This window comes from Larimichthys crocea, chromosome XIII (assembly GCF_000972845.2).
Source record: "Larimichthys crocea isolate SSNF chromosome XIII, L_crocea_2.0, whole genome shotgun sequence".
NCBI lineage: Eukaryota > Metazoa > Chordata > Actinopteri > Sciaenidae > Larimichthys > Larimichthys crocea.
Genome location: NC_040023.1, coordinates 28,963,216 through 28,985,457, shown reverse-complemented (window position 1 = coordinate 28,985,457; position 22,242 = coordinate 28,963,216). Strand labels below are relative to the sequence as shown.

General features: G+C 40.1%; 1 protein-coding gene across 4 annotated transcripts in view; it reads left to right on the top strand.

Annotated features, from left to right (window-relative positions):
* grik2 (glutamate receptor, ionotropic, kainate 2) overlaps positions 1 to 22,242 on the top strand; it is a 260,242-nt gene that overhangs the window by 184,595 nt on the left and 53,405 nt on the right. For all 4 annotated transcript variants that reach the window (XM_027286830.1, XM_027286828.1, XM_027286829.1 and 1 more), the window contains 3 exons: positions 9,058 to 9,264; positions 12,238 to 12,461; positions 19,469 to 19,587. In XM_027286830.1, the coding sequence (XP_027142631.1) occupies positions 9,058 to 9,264; positions 12,238 to 12,461; positions 19,469 to 19,587 (550 nt within the window). The remainder of the gene's footprint in view (positions 1 to 9,057; positions 9,265 to 12,237; positions 12,462 to 19,468; positions 19,588 to 22,242) is intronic.

The following is a 22,242-nucleotide window of genomic DNA, read 5'->3' as shown; positions in this document are numbered from 1 at the left end:
TCCATGTTCCCAAGTTGTCAAATATGGCAGTTTGGTCAGAGGTGCAATTTGCTTCCTACGTTGCAGTAGAAACCCTCGTGTGGCATTTCTGGACACGTGTGTCTGGTGTAATGTGTCAGCTGATTACAGCATAAAAAGCAGAAAGTCTGGAAGAGGATGTGATGGACGAGTGACTTTCACCCATGAGGCCACTGTCTTGTGTCTTTGTATGTGTTTAACTTCACCCTAATATAATGTTTGCCTAAATCTAACCAATCTGCAACCATTTAAACTGGTAGTTTAACATAACTGTGATTGTCCCCACAACATGCACAAATACACACACACACACACACACACACACATACACACATACAATTATTATGTCACCATGGAAAACCTGGGAAGTGTTCATTTATTTCTTCGTTAAAAATATAGAAGTACTTCTAGTTGAACAGTGAGATAACAGAGCTGTGATAAAATTAAGTTAATTAAAATTAATAATTAAGTTAAGCTCTACCATTCTCTTCACGTGGACGGACCCTCCAGCAGCTTCTGAGCCTCGGTGTGCTGCACTGGTAATACTTACACCACTGGTTTAAACTCAGAAAATATGAAATGTTCCTTAGCAACCGTTATCTTGATTGAATGTTGCATATTTATTACTGCTAACCTGATCATGGAGTCCTGCATGTCCCAAACTGATGCTAGACGTTTACCTGCAGTGTCTGAGTTTGAAGCGGTCATTTATGACGATTTATAATAAATGTTTGGCCACGTGTTTTCTGACCTGACATCAGCAGGATGACACAGATTTACAGTGTCGCCCTGTCATATTACTCAGGTTATGCAAACTGCTTGGTTGTGGTTCGGGAATCTTTGTCGTTACTGTTAACAGATCTCATGAAAAGACCAAGCCAACAATGTATTAGTCTCCAATCTCTCATCAATCAAGTCTACTGGTTCCTGCTGAAGATTTAAAAACAGCTCACAAATGGAGTTTCATGAAGATAAAAATATCTTGAAAAAGCTGATGAGTGTATAGGTTATAAATTTCCATTTTTAAATGTTTCAAGAAGAAATAGTGCATTTGCAGTTGAATAGAAACTGTTTAAAGAAATAACATTTGCTGGGGACAAGTGTCAGCGGCTGATATTCAGTGACTTTGATGCTCTGGTGAGTATTTGGAGGCTTGTTTGGAGGATTCATTGTTGAATCTGCAGCATGGATTTTGTTGATATGTCTTTATTTGGATATTAAATATCTACAGCCACATTCTCCCGTCACATGCTTATCTCTCGTGCATATCCTATGCACTCCACTCCAAACACTTCAAGATAACTAATATAAATTTAAAGGTAGTCATTGTCTGCAGTGCCGGTGTAAAGGCCAACTCACACCGGACGCGGAACGGAAGCGGAACGGCACCGCCGCGGTCACCGTAGCAAATAGAATCCAGTCTAGTCAATGAGAGCACTCACACCGGGCGCGGATCAGACGCGGATCAGAAGCGGCCCAGAAGCGGCTCTCCGCGCCACGGCGCGAGCTTTCCGCAAGGTTTCTATTTCTTCCGCGAGCCGCGGCTAAACCTCGTAAATTTCAACAGAGCACTGCGCACCAGACAGGAAATCCGACACCGAATCAACGTAATAAACTTCCGCCCCCTTTCAAAATAAAACACAATACTCAGTTCATGTAGCTTTTTACAACTTCACATCAACGTTACGTCATGACCGGTGGCACCAGGTGATCAAAGATCGATCAAAGGGTCTCAACGAGAGACTAATTGTTGAAGTGGAACAACACACAATCCTTTATGACACAACAAATCCTTTTTATAATCTCGTCCACGTCGGAGAAGCAAAGTCAGCTGTTTGTTGTTGTTGTTTTCTTTATACACTGTTTATCGCGGGGTCTCGCGTACGTCCAGGATTCTCGCGTGATCTCGTGATCTCGCGTGAATACGGCCGGCTCGCTCCGCTGCCGTTCCGCGGCTGATCCGCGTCCGGTGTGAGTTGACGCCGGACAAAGCACCGTTCCGCTTCCGTTCCGCGTTCGGTGTGAGTCCCATGTAAGGCTCATCAAGAACAAGAGTCGGAGAAGTTGTGAAACAGTGTGCTGAAGATACTTTCTCGTAGAGCAGCATGTGAGGGCGGGTTAGTCTTCATTAGTAGGTATCAGACAGTTAATAATTAACTATTAATTAACTTAGCTTTTATTTACTTTCACTGTTCTGAGAACAAGTAGTTTTCCCTTCCTCTTTCTGATGCAAAAAAAAAAAAAAAAGAGCTCACCAACCTTCCAGAATGTGTCACATTCAAAAAACAGATGTGGAAACAGAATTAATAAATAGGACCAGTTGCATTAATTACTCAGTCCTGCTGACAAATAAGTACTGTGAAGGATCATTAAACTAAATGACTGAGCATTACACGTGTGATGTTAGTGTAACATGTGTATCACAGCCATTATCTGCTGCGTGATCCATCTAATTTTTCTAATAATGATTCCAGGAGATGATGTTGCAAATTATAATACAATGATTTGACCTGAAATATCATTAAACAGAAACAGTCTATAGAAATATTGTTCCCATAGCATCAAAATAAAATCTCTGTTTGATGACTAAAGAATTTAAATGACCTTTAAAATGTCTCAAATTTGTTCAAGTTGTCACGATTAATATACAATTTTATTAGTTTTCACTATCGAATGAAACCAGTTTGGTAAACTTGAATATATCCTACAGTGTAAAATACCAGCTGCCATTGAAGCTGACAGGACACATTCAGTCAGATGGTATCCTCCACAAATCAAACGAAAATTGATCCCAGGTAATTATTTAACATATTCATAAATGTGTTTTTGTCCAGATTGAAACCTTCATGTACAACTTTACATACATATTAGATTTGTAAACATATACACTGTATGTTGTGTTTAAGCCAATGGGCAGCCTTCCATCACAGCACTGCATGCTGAGAGGACCTGGATCATTTGCTTTGTTCTCCGCTCCAGCTGCACTGCATGGAGGGGAATCAATAATACTAAAATAAATGTTTAAAAATGACTCAAAGAAAGCAGTATCATTAGCTTTTTCTGAGGCACAAAATCCATTGTTTTTAATTTGTGGGAGAAGAATGCACTCAGCTCTGTTTTAAAGGAGAGTCTGCAGAGAGACAAGGAAGCGGTGAAGCTTTAATTAGGTTTACTTTACAAAGATACTCAGCTTCTCCTTCACTCTCTCTTTTAATTAAAGATGCACCGGCCTCCGTCTGCAGCCGGCCTCGCTGCAGGAGACAGGAGGGAGTGTGTGTGTGTGTGTGTTTGTGTTTGTATGTGTATTCAGACGATGCAACAATACACATGCCATCATAGCAACTCATATGGTGTCCCAAAAGTGACGTCATCAGCAAGTCAACAACTATAACTAAATACGTCATGTATGTTTATTGAAAATTAGCTGGGTGAAATATTAAAATATAATATTCAACTTATTTTTACAAAATTACTTTCAGTGGATAAGACCACATATAGATTTTGTATGGGTTATTTTTCAGTTTATATTTAAAGTTTGTTTGACGTTTATAAATATGACTTTCTAAACTATTTGAAATCCCATGTAATGCCTCATTACACCCAATACTATTCTGATAAGAAATTCTAATGATTTTGACAAAAAAAGTAAAATCTTAAGATTAGATAAAGACAGCTGAAAAGTGACAGGAACGTGTGGAGAGAGAGAGATGGGGAACGACATGCAGCAAAGGGCCAGAAGTCAGGTTCAAACCCTGGGCCACTGCATCAATAGAACAGAATATCTTTATTGTCATTATGCAATGCACAACGGAATTTAAGTGTTGTCTTCAGTGCAGGAAGTACAAGTATAACACATGGAAGGCCGCTTAAAAAATAGATAAAAGGGATACATACACAGATATACAGTATATACAAAAGCACAGTCCATGAGTTATTTCATGTGGCTATTTAGGGCAGTGATGGCTGTTTTTGGTCTGTTTGTGTGGGATTTCACTGTCCTGTATCGCCTGCCTGAGGGTAACTGTTGGAATAGGATGTTTCCTGTGGTGGGATGGGTCCTTGATGATGTTCTGGGCTCTTCTGAGTGTTCATACATGGGGCTGATGCTCTCCCAATTAAGCTAACCAACACTCCTTTTCTGGACCCAAATAAATAAAAAATATCCTCTTCATTATGATTTGAAATGTCTTTGATCAGCTGATCATTCTTATTATTTAATTCACTTTTGTTTACCGTGAAAACATTTGTTGAATCCATGACACCGCAGTGCAGCACACACATAGTATGTGTAGTCCTATTGGCCGACGTGCTCATGTGTCAGAATATGTACTTCACTGGGCCTGTGTAGATATGATTAATTGGGATTAAAGCATGTGGACAGAAGTTTGAGAACCACGCAGGCGGAATCAAATCATGCCATTAAAAATTCTTTTGAACAGCTTCTCTTTTGAAGCTCTAATTTTTAAAAGACAGACTTTGCTAAATCTCTGTTGGTCAGTTGTTGGCCTGAATCAAACCAGAATAAACAAATTGCATGAATTATTGTATAATTTGAATGATTTGAGTAGAAGAGACTTTGGAGCTGATTATTAATCAGCACAGCACAAATCAACTCCTCTCCAACTCATCACAGAGTTGAAACAAGCCTCCTATGAGGCAAGTAAAAGCTTTGAGGTTCAGTTCTGTTTGTGAAATGTGTGAACAGTGAAAAGTGACATAACCTGTTAAAAAAATATTAAAGCCCCTCCACACACATTTCCAGCCCCACAGATGGAAGATAAGAGCTTTTATGATGTCCAGAAACAATCACAGGTGTTGCAGATTGTTCCAGCGAGAGTTGCTCTTCGTCAGTGTGCATAGTGACTGTTTATGATAATTACAGTCTTTCACAGTTGACAGGAGGTGAGAGGTCATAAGCTGCTAATGGGCTCACAATAGCTCTTTGTGCTCCACATGCTAGATAACAGTTGTTCCACCAGTTGACATGGCAGCAAATAGAGAAAATGGTCTAATAACAAAGAGAGGAATTCAATTCTAATTTAAAGAGGCATATAAGGAGTGTACTTCCACCACAGAAAACATAAAGAGAAATATGAAGAAAGACAGTCTCAAGGATATGATGTATGTTCACACTGCAGTGTCAGCTGTAGGCAGAATCATGTAGATATGTGAATTTTACTTCATGACAGGAATGAACCCAGTCAGGAAGGGTGTGGGTGCATACAACGTTTCATACTTTTTATCAGTAACTCTTTCATGGATAGCTGTCATCTCTTGACTGGTTGAAAGATCACTGACAAATCGGGTAAAAGTCCAAACACTGGCATAAGGTTCAAGTGCTGTACAACTTCTGCTTTGCTGTCTTGATGGGAGAACAATGGCAGTTTTGCCAATGACTGTGTGTAGAAGGCTTAGACATTTAATTAAAAATTGAAAAAATGTGTTCAGCAGAGTCAACAGATGCCAACTCAGATGTCAGATGCTAAGAGTTGGTGGAAGTCAGTCAGTTAGCTGTAAAACTGGGTTCACACCTCAGGCAAGGTGTTAATGGTAGTCCAGCTGTAGATCTCTGTGATGGTATTGTGGACGTTTCCAACAGTCATTGTGCTTTCATTTGTGATGTAAAGTGATACTGGGTAGAAAGGTCATGGACACAACTTTATTGGTCTTAAGTGTTACAGTGCCATAACTGCATGATTATTCAGAGCTGTGTTGGAGGTGTGTCCATGATCACATACAGCAACTGGTGCCACCTCCAGACTAATCCAAAAAAGACATAAAGTCAAAAAGACAAAGAGGTAGACTGACTCACTTCTGGAGCCAGCCTCAAGTTGACGTCTGAGAAACTGCAGTTTTGGAGACAGAAGTAAGAATAAATGTGTGTTCTGAGTTCATCAGACCAAAGAAGAAAGTGTTATTACCACACAGCCAAATTTGAATGATAAAAAAATATGAACAAGTTTGTGAAATTAGGTGTCAAAATCTGGTAAAAATGAATTCTCAGCTCCAGGACTGTGGGGGCGTGTCCGCTGGAGGCACTGAAGCCACGCCCACTCGGGGGAGCCGTCGATCAGCCATTTTGAGGTGACTACAACGTGTCAGCACCTGCAGTGTGACACCCGCCCAGGGAGGTGTCTGCTCTGCTGCTCAAGAAACAAATAAAAATCACATTTCAGTAATGATTTTGAGTTAGGTCACTTCACTTTTGAACCACTCTTCTCAAAGCAGGACTCAAGTTTAATTTAGTGATGAGTAACTCAAGTTTGCATATTTGAAAATGAAAAGATGGCACCTTCCTTCACCTCCACTCTAATACTGGTCATATTAATGAGTGCTGTCCTTCTGCACGCAGTAATAAAAGTCACTAGCAGACTACCTGTGTGGATTTAAAAACACTGTGATGTTCATCACCATTGAAGTAGTGTTTCAGTTACCATGGCGATGGGAAGAAAGGTATAAGCAGCTCCTGCATTGGATTGTTAGATATCGCAATGAGCGTGTGGTGTAGTACCTCACGTCACGTCGAGGTGTTTAGGAGCTGACCTCCTGTCTTATACATTTCAGTGGTAATTAGGTGTGCTGCAACACGTGTGTCTGTTTGAAATATGAACTAAATATCAGCAGAGGGCTAATAGAGGTGTGTGCACATTGTTCACCTTCAGCTACACGCCTGTACAAACAAACACTCGTGTGTTTCTGTGTTTGTACTGTATGTTTTGACATTGCAGGGGTTCTGGTATTGATCTGTATGTGGACTGTCTTTTCTGCTCTTTCATCAAGATTACATCAGTATCCTCGCAGTCATGCAGTTGCTGAGGTATAATGTAGCACCACATGCGCTACAGTAGATGGAACTTGTGCTGAGCTGTGTCAGCAGCGATGAAATTGATGTTTGCAGTGTGGTTAAACTGGAAACAGACGATGTGTTTGCTTTAACTTCTCATTATGAAGTCAGTGTTGATTCTATAGTGTGGCTGGTAATGGCTATAAGATAATGGCACCATCCACACTTAGATTGGTTCCCTATAATCCCTGCTTTAACTATGCAACCCTGTCTGTCACCAGACTCCATATTTCCCAGGAATATAAAGGTTCAGACTTCAGATTTAGGTTCAGACTAAATCAACGAACAAAGTCATGTTTTTTTTCTCCTGTTTCTTTCTGATGTTAATGTTACCCTCCCCCAACACCAGCCCCAATGTAGTGACTTGTATGTGTGAAGCAGTAGCGTTAGTCAAACAGTTATTTCTATGCAATGCACATCATCCACCAATCAATCAATCAATCAATCAATCAATCAATCAATCAATCAACCAATAAGACTTATTTGTGTAACACAAGATCAAACAAATAAAATGTAACACAAAGTGCTTCATACAATAAAACAACACAGTAAGTGCAGACAAATGTATAGACATACAAAATACAAGCTATCTGTGAAAACATTTTTTAGCCTGATACACATAAATTATACACAGACAGATGATATACATTGTATAATATGCATGTATATGCTAGATATACATAATCAACATGTGGCTTAAAATGTTGAAACATCTATTTCACATGTGGACACAATATCTACACATGATATCTTAATATGTTTAACATGTGATGAACCTATGTTCTAAATTCATCTGATATGCAAGAAGGTCTATTTACATATGTCACACTAGAAATCTGTAAAAGTATATTTTATTTCCACATGTGCATTTATTAATAGACAAAACTCCGACACATGACATTTAATGAGCTGTTACAAATACGGACACATTTGCACATGTGAGTTTAGTTTACAACACACATAGACATGTGATGAATGTTCACATGATATTAAATTTAATTAATTTGATTTTATTTAAAACAGGAGGTAAACGTCAGTTATACGTTTTGTAAGGAACAACACAACACACAATGCATTTTTTTTCATGTCATACATATGTTATATGTGCATGAAAGAAAACAGTAATTTCATGAAAAGATTATAATATAGATACAGCAGCATAAACAGAGGGGTTGACATATTTTGAAATGTGTATTTGCATTAGGAAAACTGCCACCCTGCCAACACTTCTGTCCTCACAATTCTGTGCAGTGAAATCATTATCCTCAACACCTGTGTTCTATTACGAGGAGATGTATGATATACTGCAAAAACAGCCTATTTGTTTGTCCTGACACCGCTAGTGAAAAGAAAAAAAACATTTTGCCCCCCCTCATGCAAACATCTTGCAGCCTGCATACTATTAAAACTCCAGCCAGCGGAATGTGTCAAAGCTGTTAGCAATCTTAAATGATTTTTCTTTTTCAGTCGTGGCACAGTTATATTATAAACAACACCTGCCTGATAATATATTTTTTGGATTTATTTGTCTGAGAGAGACAAGGGAGTCGTAGAAATGAGGGACGTGCAGCGAGAATGAGCGTCTAAGGCTAACAAAGACAGATGGTGTGTGGAGCAGAGGTAGAGGAGGGAGGGAGGAGGAAACGGGGAGTGAAGTGTGGAGGAGAGAGAGGAGAAGGAAATGGCGGAGAAGATGCTCGGTAGGCGAGAGAGAGTGAGGGGGAAAAAAAGCGGTATGAAAAGAAGACATTAGTAATCGGCCCAGCTGTTTGTGTGAACAGAGCTGATGCACCAGGCTCTTGCTCTCTCTTTTTGTGTTCGTCTATCAGTATCTCTTATCTTATTGACAAAGCATGTGGTGTCCTGAAAGCTGGGCCTGGGCCCAAAGCCAGCCTGCTGAGCCTGAGAGGAGCACAGAGTCATTGATATGGGGGGATTATCTCTTATTATGGTCATGCCTCACTTTGCACCCATCCTACCTCACATCACAGGACTGGAACTGCTGGAAAGTGCACACACAAACACACCGGCTTTACACATGCTTTAGTAGCCGAGCCAGCGTGTGTGTTCGGGCTTGCACGGCTCAAAAAGCCTATCTCACACATCAGACACCCTCTCAGATAGGCCTTATCAGTGGGTAAAAGATGCCAAGTGCTGTGGAGACTCATTCCTCCTCTACTATTTTCACTTGACAGGAAGAGCCATATGTGATGTTCAAGAAGTCTGACAAGCCGCTGTACGGGAACGACCGCTTTGAAGGCTATTGCATAGACCTGCTGAGAGAGCTGGCCAACATCCTGGGCTTCACTTACGAGGTCCGCCTGGTGGAAGACGGGAAATACGGCGCGCAGGACGAGAACACGGGCCAGTGGAATGGGATGGTCAAGGAGCTCATGGACCATGTGAGTCTCTAAACATCAATATTACACAGATGGCAATTTACATTCATTCTGATGGAATGATGGAAGGATCATTCTGTCTAATTTTCATACTTCTGGACAATGGTTCTTTTAGCTGTGATAATATCCTACACGCTTGGGGCATGGCAAAGAACCACGAAGAGAAAATAGCAGCAGATAATCAGACAGGTTGTAAATACCATTTTATTGTGTGGGAAGTTATTCCTCAAATCCCTAATACACACTAGTTGTAATAAACTTATCTTTTATCAAATGCAGCACTGTGAGCAAGCAGAGTGAAAGAAAATGATGAAAAAGCAGCCAGCAACATGATCACATTCAAAAAATAAGCACTAAAGTAGATGCATGGTACACATAACAGAAGGAGCCCACAAAAAGAGTACTGTATAGACTGTGAGCAGATGTTTACAGATGTGCCAAGTAGCAAATCCGCTTCCACTTTCTTTACATTTCGTGTTGGGCTAGTTTCATGACTTGTTGAAACATTCATAAAAACTGTCATATCAACAGCTATTACCATCCAAATATTTGCTTGGGAATGAATAAGATGTAATGAGGAGGAGTATTATGCTGAGAGGCTCTGAGAGGGGAAAAATGAAAAAGAAAGAAGAGGGAGGTAACTGTTTGAGAGTACAGTGATGCGAGAATAGCATAGACTCTGATGTGACTTGTTTCCCCTAAGAGCTTATTAAAACACACACACACACACACACACACACCCACAATCTGCTCACAGTGTAGATCATTACGCCAGGCAAAGTCCCAGTTAGGATAAACTGCATGGGCAGAAAAATATCAGGCACTGCACGTCCCATAGTCAATATATGACCCCATTAGGAGAAGCACCCACAAGGGGTCAAGTCTCCCTTAACTCTTCCAAACTTGTCTTCTCTTCTGCTCTTGATCAGTGCAGCGATTGGCTGTCGTGACAGTCTGGTCTTTAATGGGTGAAGGGCGCGATCCCTTGCGATATGATGTTCGGCGTGGGTTTGCCCCACTTTTTTTGGGTCCTGGCTTGACTTAGACAGATGGTGATTGCACCAGACAAGCCCTCAGAAGACTGGGGAGTGCAGACTCACACAGAAGAAGTTCAGTTGAGGAAGAAATGCTGAATTGAGCTGAACAAGCTGAAAACAGTCTGTCAAAGGAATTTAGCTAAATTATCTTTGGTCTGTCTAATGCCTAAAGCGGAGTAAACACATCCTGATGTATTTTCACTGTGTATGGTTACGTTTGATTAGTTTAGACAAATCCACAGATGCCTGATATCAGCAGGACTTTTCATGTATTACAGCCATGAGCAATGGACTCAGTCAATTCAGCCTCGAGTGATATATGGCAACCTTCATAAGACAAAAAGGATATATCTTTGAGAAATGAACCACTTGACCTTGCTGTGAATGTTTAGCATTTATAGTCACAATGTGGCCCGAGATTTATTAACTGTCAACATCAGCACAATATGGTTTTCAGCACAGATATGGTTACATGACTTTCCTGAACAGGCTCTGTATATCCTTTCTCTATCTGACTAAAGCACACATCACATGTAAGCACAAATGCTGTGCTTGCCAAACAAGGCATTATATACAATATATATAATAACTCTATAGAAACATCACATTAATGTTAATTCAGTATCAGACTTTGGTACAAACAGCTGCCTGTGTTCAGAGTAGTAAAAAAGCAAGCCTTTTCCACTGCAGAACTCTTGAGAAAACTCAGCCTAAGATGTAGTACATGTCACTGGTTCTGCGTTTGCTTCCACTTTTTCTTGGCTTGGTTTGAGGATGAGTTCCTGGAACTACAATTTGGTATTGCTTTCTTTCAGTTGATTGCTCAAAAGTGCCGCCAAGCAGGTATTGTCACATCACAAGTATAACTACATGAAACAAGCACGGCTGTCGTTTTACTACTGCATCTGTATCGATCAGACAGGACAAAAAGAAGGAAACATTGTAGAAAAGGAACAAGCAATCAGAGAAAAATCAATGAAGAATGTTGTAAAAACAGATATTTCCAAGTCCTCATAATAAATTGGGGCAAGGAAGCCATCAGAGGGCAGAATCACTCACTATCAAACAGTGTATAAAAATGCGTTTGCTTTTGACATATATCCAAAATGTCCTGGTCTGCAGTAAAGAACTTTGTAGTGAAACCCTCAATGGGAATTATGGCTTGTAAGTTCTTGCAGTGGAAAAGAATACAGTGACATTAAAATACAAACGAAAATGGCCAGACTCTCAAGTTAATTGATTCTATCTCTTCTCCACCATCATTAGCTGCCCACATTGTGAATGTCAGAAGTATTAAAATGACACAGATGATTTAATTGTTTTCAGGTCACTTGAGAACAAGAGTGACAACCGACCCACCATCCAACCAGCCACTCCAACCAGGAGTTGTTGTGACTGAATTTGATATGATTTCTGTGTCTTGGAAATGTGGTGCAAGTTGACACAATGCCACACGATAAATAATAGTGTGGTTCAGACACTGCACTAAAGTTTAGCTATGTTAGTTTAATCTTAATAGACAGATCAAAGAACCAAAGAAAAACTAGCAGTACTCTTGGTGATCTTTCCTCCTGCAGAGCTTTGTGTAAGTCTCCCAAAGTACCAGCTACCTGTCCTGTATATGTCTCCGTACCTCCCAGTGCATCATATTAAATATAGTACCATAATAGGCTACAGCTCCCAACCATCTTAACAAAAGAAAGTTCAATAAAAAAAGAATGCTTTGATTTAGGTTCTGGAGAGAGAGGTGAGTTTAGTAGTGGGAATATACTTGATGGCTTGAAAGAAAAAGAGGGCTTTAAATTTCTTGCTAAGTGCCTCAGGACAGACTCTGTAGTGTGTAAAGACCCTGTTTTCTTAATTTGATTGCCTCTAAATGCTTCCTGTGCCCTTGACTTATGGCCTATCTCTCTTCCTTCTTTATGTTTGCTGTTGACAGAGAGCTGATCTGGCAGTGGCTCCCCTCGCCATCACATATGTGCGCGAGAAGGTTATCGATTTCTCCAAGCCCTTCATGACGCTGGGTATAAGTATACTGTACCGCAAACCCAACGGGACCAACCCTGGGGTCTTCTCCTTCCTCAACCCCCTCTCGCCCGATATCTGGATGTATATTCTGCTGGCTTACTTGGGTGTCAGTTGTGTGCTGTTTGTCATAGCCAGGTAACATGTCACTTCCAGTGATCACAGCTTCATACACAGTCAGACACATGCTTAGCTGCCATTGCTCAGCCTCGCCCATCTGACTAACAACAGGCTAATCTCTGTAATTACATGAGAGCACACTGACTCGCATATAGTAAAAGCTTAGCACTCAGTGGCAGCGCTGACACTAATCAATGGTCTTGTATCAGAGCTCAGAGTCAACGTCATTGCTGTGTAATGTGTTTAACCATGAAGGATCACATGAATATTTGCCTTTTCCACTTTTAGATGTTCATAAAGAATTTATTCTTTGCTTGTAGAATATCTTCAGATTGGCACTTGGCAAGGCTGCTCGGTTACTCCGGGCCTGCTTCTACTCACATTGGTATCAGAAAATAGACAGACATATGCAGGAACACAGAACTAAGGCAGAGAAGTTGTAGGCCTATCAACCTTTTGAGGGTTGTGTGTGTGTGTGTGTGTGTGTGCGAGCGGCAGAAAGGTTGTGCACTCACATGGATATGTGCGCGTAAGTGTGTGTGGGATGTGTCGAGCTCGATGTGAACACTGCTGCCCCTCTCCCACCTTTCCCTCACTGTCCCCAGTGTCTCCGAGTTCATGCCGTCTTTTCTTTTCTCTCGTTTTCATTCACCTTGCTTCAAACACATCGAGAGATATAGTCACTTTTTTTCTGCTCGTCTTGGTTCAGTCTCCAATTACTAGCAAATACAGAAGTCATATGGATCTACAAGAAGCTGGTTTATTGGAGTTTTGAGCTGTCATCACCAGATTAGACATGATGTGGGGAAAGGTGGAGTCAACTCTGATTCTGCTCCTTTGCTTGGGGTGACAAACCTATCTATACTCTTTGTCAAGACAAACCCACTCTGGTGTTCATAGCAGCTGAGATTTCATAACGATACAGACAAATATATCTGTCCAGGCTAGTTTAGGTTTTCAAAGCACCAAGAATAGTTGCTATCAGATGTCAGCATCCTTTTCCCCCCCCATAAAACCTTACCTTTAGGGTTATTTTCTGTAGTTGCTTTGGATTCCCTACTCACTTCTGCACCTAAGTTCTCTTATAAGTGGGGCTATGACCTGCAATTTCAGGTCTCTCACTGCAGTTAAACTGTGCCACCGAAGTTCACATGGCATTGCACTTGTACAAAGAAACTGAACCCAAGTAAGGAGTACTGCAGAGTTTACAGGCATTTCTTTAAACATGCTTTGCAACATTTCTCAAAAGTTCTAGAACTCATTCAGAGTTGAACTAGCGAAAGTGATGGTACGTAGGAGCTATGTTGAGTTGTAGTGTAGAGCATTTCAAGTTGTCCATCTTCTCTACAGTTTAGTTGTGTGATGTGGCTGACATCACGAATGCTTTGTCTGGTAAAATGATATGTCACATTATTTGTACCGGTTGTTTCCCTTTAGTGTCTTTGCTCAAGTCCTTTTGGTTGATGAATCTAGGCCAATATTTTCTGAAGGCTTGCTCACTTGATTAAGTGACTCTTGCTTGTAGTTGCTGTTTGAGGCATGGTGAAGAAAAAAAGAGAAAGAAAAGTACATGTTAACTTTAAAACTTTTGGATGTCATCAGCTCGTTTGTAGCCATGACTCAACAGTTTTACGGTTAACGCATGTATGTTTTTTTTCCGATGTTACTGGCGATATGATCACACAAGAGAATAAAAAGCGGCAACTGTCATCTAAGTTGGCTCAGAATATGCACCTATCTGTATTTAATATCACAATAAGTACGCATTTGGGTAAGTGTATAAATTTCCCCCTCACTTTATTCCTTCTTTTCTCCTCTATATACACAAATGCATGCTGGGCTACAGTTGCATGTTTTTGCTGTAGAGTGTAGCACACAACAGTCTGACAAAATTTCATGAAATGAGAAGTCTGAGGCGGATTACGTTTTGTGAACAGAAAACATGGAGATACATCCCTCACCATGACAGAATTTTGTAACAAGTACATTTATAATTCATTTCAGTTTTATTTATATAGCACCGAATCATAACAGACGTAGGGGCTGACATGCAGCAAAGGGCCACAGGTTTCTGCAGTAAGGACTGCAGTTTGATACATGGGGTGGGTAACAGGTGAGCTACCATACTATTTAAACTTGAAAAATCTAGGACATTGCAGGATACCACGAGGGGTAAGTGAGTGAACTGATCTGTTCAAACAGTCACCATAGGATCAGCTAAATGTGTGATGATTTTTATTACCCAGATATGGAGGAAATATATATCTTCATCTCTCACTGCTCCGATAAAGGTCTGGTTAGGTTTAGGCAGAAGGAATGCTTGACAAGTGTAAGGTACAGATCTAAGGTTAGACATGGGTTGAATAAATACTTAGCTAAGGCTAGAAAAAAACTAATTCACTCAGGTTGGGGACCTGTCAATGTCATAGGTAAAAGACTAAGCACTTGGTTGGTTTTCTACCTGACACCAAGTTTTTTTTGGCTAAACAACATTACACTAATTCTGTATTTGCACTTGACAAGTCATGTTTTATATGGATAGAAGAAATGTAATAAATTGACAGTGTTGCCAGTGTTGTTGGACAGCGTGTTGACTAAAACAGTAGTTCACTCCAAACTCATCAAAAACGGCAGCTTTGTCAGTGACCCTATGCTTCAAACTCAGACACACTAAGTGCCTCCCTAGCTTCAGCTCTACATGTGCAGGGCTCCGCAGTCAGTAAATATGCAACGTCTAGGCCAAATTTGTAATAATATATATAAACATTTTTTAGACTTTCAAATTTCAAATTCAAGAAGTTCCTTTTATTCATACATTTTACAATTTTAAAATTTAGTTTACTTTTACTTTTAATAAGTTAATAATGTTTAAATCAGGTAAGTTGTGTTTAGTTAAAAAGAAGTCAACACTGACTTTTGGTGGTGCAAAGGTCACCGACAGCAGTCTCATGGGTAAAAGACCTCTGTTTGCTTGAGCCATCTATCCATCCCAACCACCTCCATATGAGAACTTTTCTTGCTCTTTAACTCTTTGAACTTTGCTCTTGCCAGACATTAGGCTGGACGGATGCATCCAGAAATAACAATACATGGATATATGGTTTACATACATTTGGTTTTAAAGCGTAGGGCCACTAACCAAGCTGCCATATTGGATACTGTATCTTTAGAGTGAGCATGTGTTTCAGATTCCTATGTCCTCCACTTAATCCTTTCATGGTGCAGAAATGTATTTCTTTTACCTTCTGTTCACATACGTCATTTGTATGTTAACTAATTAATTCACTCATTTCACAAATGTTTGTGAGACCAAACTGTCTAACACATATATCTGACAGGCAATACGTAATACCACAAGGTTTAGTTCCACTGTGAATTTATATACTGTTTATATATGTGTGTGTATACATTACACATTTTATCAGTGTAGGCTTGTGTTTGTGCTGTACTGTGTGACTGACTGTTTGTATGAGTGAGACACTGACAGAGACTCAATACTAGGACTGACGTTCATAGTGCTAGAGTCAGAGCAGCTCCTCTTTGCCATGTGTAGGCCTACACCACATGGGTGCACAGCTAAAACCACACAATTACTCTGTTACACTGCTGCCTGTCCTGATATCTCCAGTTACTGATGTTAATGTTACCGCTTGTTATTGCTTTTATGTTCCCTCTAATGACATCAATAGAGCTGCTGCTGCTTCTGGCGAAGGTGATGAAACAACAGCAGAAAAAAAAAAAAAAACAACTTATATAGTACATTACACTTCTGCTAAAGCCTGAGCATTATCATCTTGTTACACTTTGGTGAATCTAATCACCTACATCCTACACATCAAGCAAATGTCCTAAGTGGGAAGCAGATGTAAGCTTAGTGACAGTAATCAATCAGGATATTCCTTGTCTTTCTTGAAATAATTATGACTCATAATGTTGACTTCTAGTTTTAAATTATAATATTTCTCTGTGTGCAAAGTCTTTCTTATCTCACATCAAAGTATAATCTGCCCGTCCTCAGTCTTTGAATGAAGTATGTGCTCATATGAAAGGCACAGCCCTAATCATGTAGCTGGAATTTTTTTTTTTTTTTTTTTTGCATCCAATGCAGTAATCTAAGTGGGTTAGGGTTAAATTGAAAGCACAACTGTGGTATTAATCCTTAATAAGCAAAGAGAAAGTTCTAATTTCATTGAGCCTTTAAAAGAAATGAGATCCTCCTAAAAGGCATGCTCCAAAGATTTTTGAAACACGTCATGTAGAAGCCACATTTTATTATGTAGTTGATTTTGACTGCATGGTATCAGATTTCTAATAAAACGATCATGTGATATACAAAACAGATACACCATTAAACATAGTAATATTTGCAGAGTTAACAAATCTGACCACAACAAATGATTCAGTGTGCACTTTTCATTATTGTTAAACATTTTCCAAGGCACACCATAATGTTTAACGTTTTTAAAAGTGCTCTGTCTACCTCCAAGGCAGCAGTTCATTTCCATCTGTTCTCTATAGTATGGTAATCAGCATATAAAGACATGAAAACTGCTTTAGATGCTGTAGGTCATTCTTTACAGTGATGCTTATGTCTGTTTTCGATATTTCCAAATTAATTTGCACCTGTGGTTTATCTTGTTCCATGTCTCTTGGAAAATATCAATGCAAACGGATGGCATGTGGTGAAAAACAAGGCAAATCATACACAAAGGAAGTGTAGGGAGTTAAGGTAAATAAAAACTGTAAAATACACAAATTGAAAGGGCAGAAAGCATCTTAAATGAAATTAATTTAAATAAATGCTAGATAGGGAAACATGTAAGTGAATCACAATAAGTGTTTTCATCTTGGATTTAAACTTGGTAAGTCTTATGAAGATTTATTTCAGCTCTGTGGTGCATCACAACTAAATGCTGCGCCCTTATGTTTAATTTGGACTCTGGAAATGGTTAGCAAACTGCCACCTGAGGCAGAGAAGGGTCATACAAGACAGTAATACTGTATGTATTTTGATTTACAAGCAGCAGTAATTCAACTGCTACCCTATGACACACTTGATAGCCAGTGCAAAGATCTGAGAGATTTTTCCACCTCTTTGTTTAGACTGTAGCAGCAGCATTCTGAATGTGTTTAGTATACATATAGTATACACTTATTTCCTTTATTGTACAGAATGTATAATAACAAATATGTGTAGACATATATAGTTTAACATCCTGTGACAGAGAAATAGGAACATTCTGACTCTGTTGACTCATCTCCTCTGACATTGGCGTTATCATGTGTATCATCGCTGGAGCTTTCTGCAGGATGACCCTGCCCTGGCACAAAGATAACAGCCTCACATTGTTTCTGTGCTGCTGGTGAATCCCTCGGTTTTTCATCTGCGCTTATCTCTGTACTGACCTTGCTCAAAGTTTCTCCCTCTGCAGCACAGATGACCTGAGATAATGTAAGGGCAATGTAATTGGATCAAAATGACAGCAAACGGGCTGAGCAGCTAACCTGTGTTGTCTTCTGTAAATGCTGTTGGTTTAGCATTCCCTGACCCAACCAGTCCACCCAGCCGCTCCCATTATCCAGCACGTTGCTGACAACTTCGCTCATCCATGTTCATAGTGAGCAGTAATTGGCTTTTCACGACATGATTGGAGGAAACACTCTCAGAGACCTCTGTGCAAGTGATTGGGTCACATAGTCGCATACGCCATGGCAAGGTCGCAGTTCAGTTCAACTCAATTTGGCATTGCAAATTGACAAGCAAGAAAATCTGGGGCAAACTGAGTGAGCAGACGGATTGATTTAAGGCCAAAGATTCTCTTAAAGCAGAAATAAAGGGGACATTCAGAGGTCCTTGAGCTACACTACACAATATCCTGCTGACTGTTGTAGGGGTGAAAAGGAATGCCACCGCTAACCACATTATAATGGTGAAGCCCATTAGTCAATGACGGGATGCAGTTATGATGCTGTCACTTCATCGATACAGCCATATATCTTCATATAGAGTAGTGTATTGCAGGATTCAACTTAGTCTCATTGTATTTTACCCAGAGGACAATGGATCAAAACCTTGACACACGGCAGAGTTGGAGTTTCATCTGCATTATCCTCTGTGCAGATGTTACATCTACTCGAGGTTATCCTTCTTGACTCCCAGCACAGTAAAAAGGGCCACACTGAGACAAGTCTACATTATGCATTGCAATTTGATTAGTCAAACCCTTGTGTCTGTTAAACAGCTTGAGTCAAGATAAGACCCTGGTTCCCCCTGCACTCCAGCACAAACCAAATCAGGTCAGGATGCTTAATTGTAGACCAATCAACCTTTACTAATGTAATGTCACTTTTATTTAATATGAATAAATGAGAAATCTCTCTGCTTGAGGAGTGCGTCAAGTGAGGGGGAGTGCCGGGCCAGCGTGGGCATGATGGGAATGAACCGTTTGATCTGCTGAATATTAATGCTCCTTCAAGATTATGAGGATTATTAGTTCTTTTCTCGGCTGACAATGGAGTTATTTTCAGACCCCATCGATTAAATTACTGAGGGAATTGCCTTTGATATGAGCACTCCTACGCGCACAGTAACTTTTGGAATATGAGTGGTGTTAATTCTAACCCACTTACCAAGTATTGTATGTTATCAGAATAAAAAACACACAGAGAGAGATGCAGATGAGCCATAATTTTTGAGGTTTTATTTTGACTAATAGATTATTCAGTGGAGACATTCAAATCAACATCTTACAGTAATTCATGTAATGAACTCTTAATTTACTAATCCAATTAACAGCATAGAAATCTGTGGTATGTACATGAAGACATGTTTATTGGTTGGGGAAGTGTCACATGGCATGATTTGCAGTGTCTCATCTCTGGACATGATTACTAACCTTTGTATTCTCTCCCCCTGTCTCCCCAGGTAGGACAACCACTCTTGGTCTCTTTTTTTGTCTACTCTTGTGTCTTTATGCCACTGCAGTAAACATATATATGTGTGTGTTCTCTCTTAATTGTCACAGGTTTAGTCCCTACGAGTGGTATAACCCCCACCCTTGCAACCCCGACTCGGATGTAGTGGAAAACAATTTCACCCTGCTAAATAGTTTCTGGTTCGGAGTTGGAGCTCTCATGCAGCAAGGTAGACGCCTCTGCCTGCCCCCCTTTTTTCTAGCACAAGTCCCACTTTTTTGCTGGGGGTCAACCTTGCTCTTTGACCAGGCCCATGACCATGCATGGGGGCCTCTGTGCATGATGCCAAATGCTTCACTAGTCGAGTCCAGCAGGATGGGCAGAGCGGGATTTGAGTGATGGGATTAATGAATGAGGATGATGCTCCTGCATGCTGCCCCTTCTCCACGCACCCTAAATCCTCCCATACACCCCCCTCCTCCCCTCACACCCCCCTCCCTCCCTCCTTCCCTATCCACAAACATCTGAACAGGTAAGTGTACCCACCCAGAACACCTGAAGTGGATCACATGGGTGAGACTGAATGAGAATGTGAACTCGGCAGCTTACCCTGCCTGTTTGGTTTTGTTTCCTTCTGCCAGATCAATGCCATATCTTCTCAACTAGTTGGCATCCATAGACTGAGAAAAAACCCCAGAATGTTTTCATTCTGATAGTTGGGTGGCGTATATCCTTTACAATGCATGTCACAATGGGAGATATGTTGCATATTTAATTAAGCATTTCTTCCAAAGCAATTGACAATGCAACATATTTACATTAGTTATTGATGATTATAGGGCCTGGAAAGCATGATATGTATGACTGTATATGTCCTTGCATCTGAACAATGCAATGAAGCACACAAATAACTAGCTGCTATAGTCTAAGCTGCTTCAAAGGGTCAGTTCACCCTGAGTACGAGAAATACAAGAAAGAAACCTTGGTGGCATCTTGTCATGAAGATGTCCGTGTTTGAATATCAATCTCTGACATTTCTGCCTCCACCTGATATAATGAAGGAATTTTCCTTCTCTGGTGTTCACAGTATTGAAAGAATATATGAAACCAACACATAGCTCTATTCATTTGACTCTAATACTCAAGTGAAAATCTGATTTTGAAATAAAAATAAAATGCAGATACCACTGAATTTATAGCACTAAAATGTTTTACTTAAAAAGAAAATGACTATGAATTATGCATTTGATTCCTGTTTGAACTTCACAGGAGGTCATTTCACGTGGTGCAATTTCAAATCATCTTAAAACAACCTTTTTCGAATTCAGAAATGTAATAAAAATCATGTTGTAGACATACTATGAAGTGGTTTTTAAAATAAATGTTCAGTTGCTAAAAAGATTCAAGCTACTTTACAGAAACACACTGTGCACCATCATGTTCAGGTGGTGATGAAATGTCAAAGACAGATATTTCAAGACTGTGCGTGACTAGATACCACTAGAGGTGAGTAAGAAAATTTGTTTTTTGGATGGAGTGACCCTTTAATTCCACAAGCATCTCAGTCTTTCAGTCTTTCAATCAATCTTTTTAGTAGCTGACATTTGTCCCTCGTTGGCTGGTTGCATGCTTACTTTTACCGCATGCTTACTAATATCACTTAAATTAGCTACTAAGTTTTTTTTCACATATTTTTACCCATTTGACTTCAAAGATGCAAATATTATTTAAATTATTTGACATCAAGATCTGGTGACTGGTTTAAGCATAACAAAGAACTGTTCAAGATTCAGAGATGCAGTGTAGAATTGTGTTGTTTCTTTAAAAAACCAGCAGAGGAGACGTGTAGGGTTGACCAGTTGAGAAGATGTGGCTCAGAAAGGGTCAGAAAGCTGCGATTAGACTGGACGAACACACAGTGTATGCATGGCACCGTGCTGGTCTGCACTGTAGAGAGGCTCCCCTGCCAGGCGGCTTGTCCCGCCCCCAGAAAACTGTGGGATGTGCTGTTTGGTCATGACGTTACCTTGGGTACATGACAGTCAGCCCCAACCAGGCTCTGTTTGGGTCGACTCGCTTCTCTGAGTGGGTTGCCCGTCTTTTCCGTTCTGGTTTCTGAGGTGGAACAGCATAAGAAGCTCGCAGCTGGTAACATGTTCCACTTTTGAAAACCTACGTCATATAAGCCGGTCACGGGACCAACACAGAACAAGCAAGAATCCATTGCTAACAGTACTGATTAATATGTGTTTGTTTTCATGCCTGCTACCTTGATTTTTGTTCTTGTTTGTTTGATGAATGGGCAAAGTGGGTGGCTGGTGGCCCTGCTGAGTGACTTTGATACCATGGTTGAACCATGTCTGAAAATGTAGATGGCGTAGTGTTTTGAGAGCCCTCTGTAAGATTAATCCTCTATGTTTAAAGTATGAACAATTCTGCAAATTAGAGATATGATCTGTGGCCTTCTGTTTATGACTACCAAATGCATGAGGTGAATGGCAAGTAAATGTGTGTATGATCTCAGCCTCAGCAACAAATCACTGTTATGTTCCGTGATGGGAGGCTCCATGCTGACAAATAAAACCATGCTCCGTAACACTTTTTAACACATCCAATATAATAATTTATACTAGGCTAACAGGATATGATGGGGGTCCATATACTACAACACTGCATATAAGCAAGGAAATCAAAGTACTTGTATGTTTGACATATGAAGCAAGATATAAAATAAAAACAAGATGCCATATTTTATGCCATACATAAAGACACATATCATCCATGAATATGTGTGTGTGTATTAACCTGGTTGGTTTCAAGTGGTACAGTTTAGTCCATGGCCCATTACTTTGTCAATTAGTCAATGGTCGTCAGTTTTTGGGGG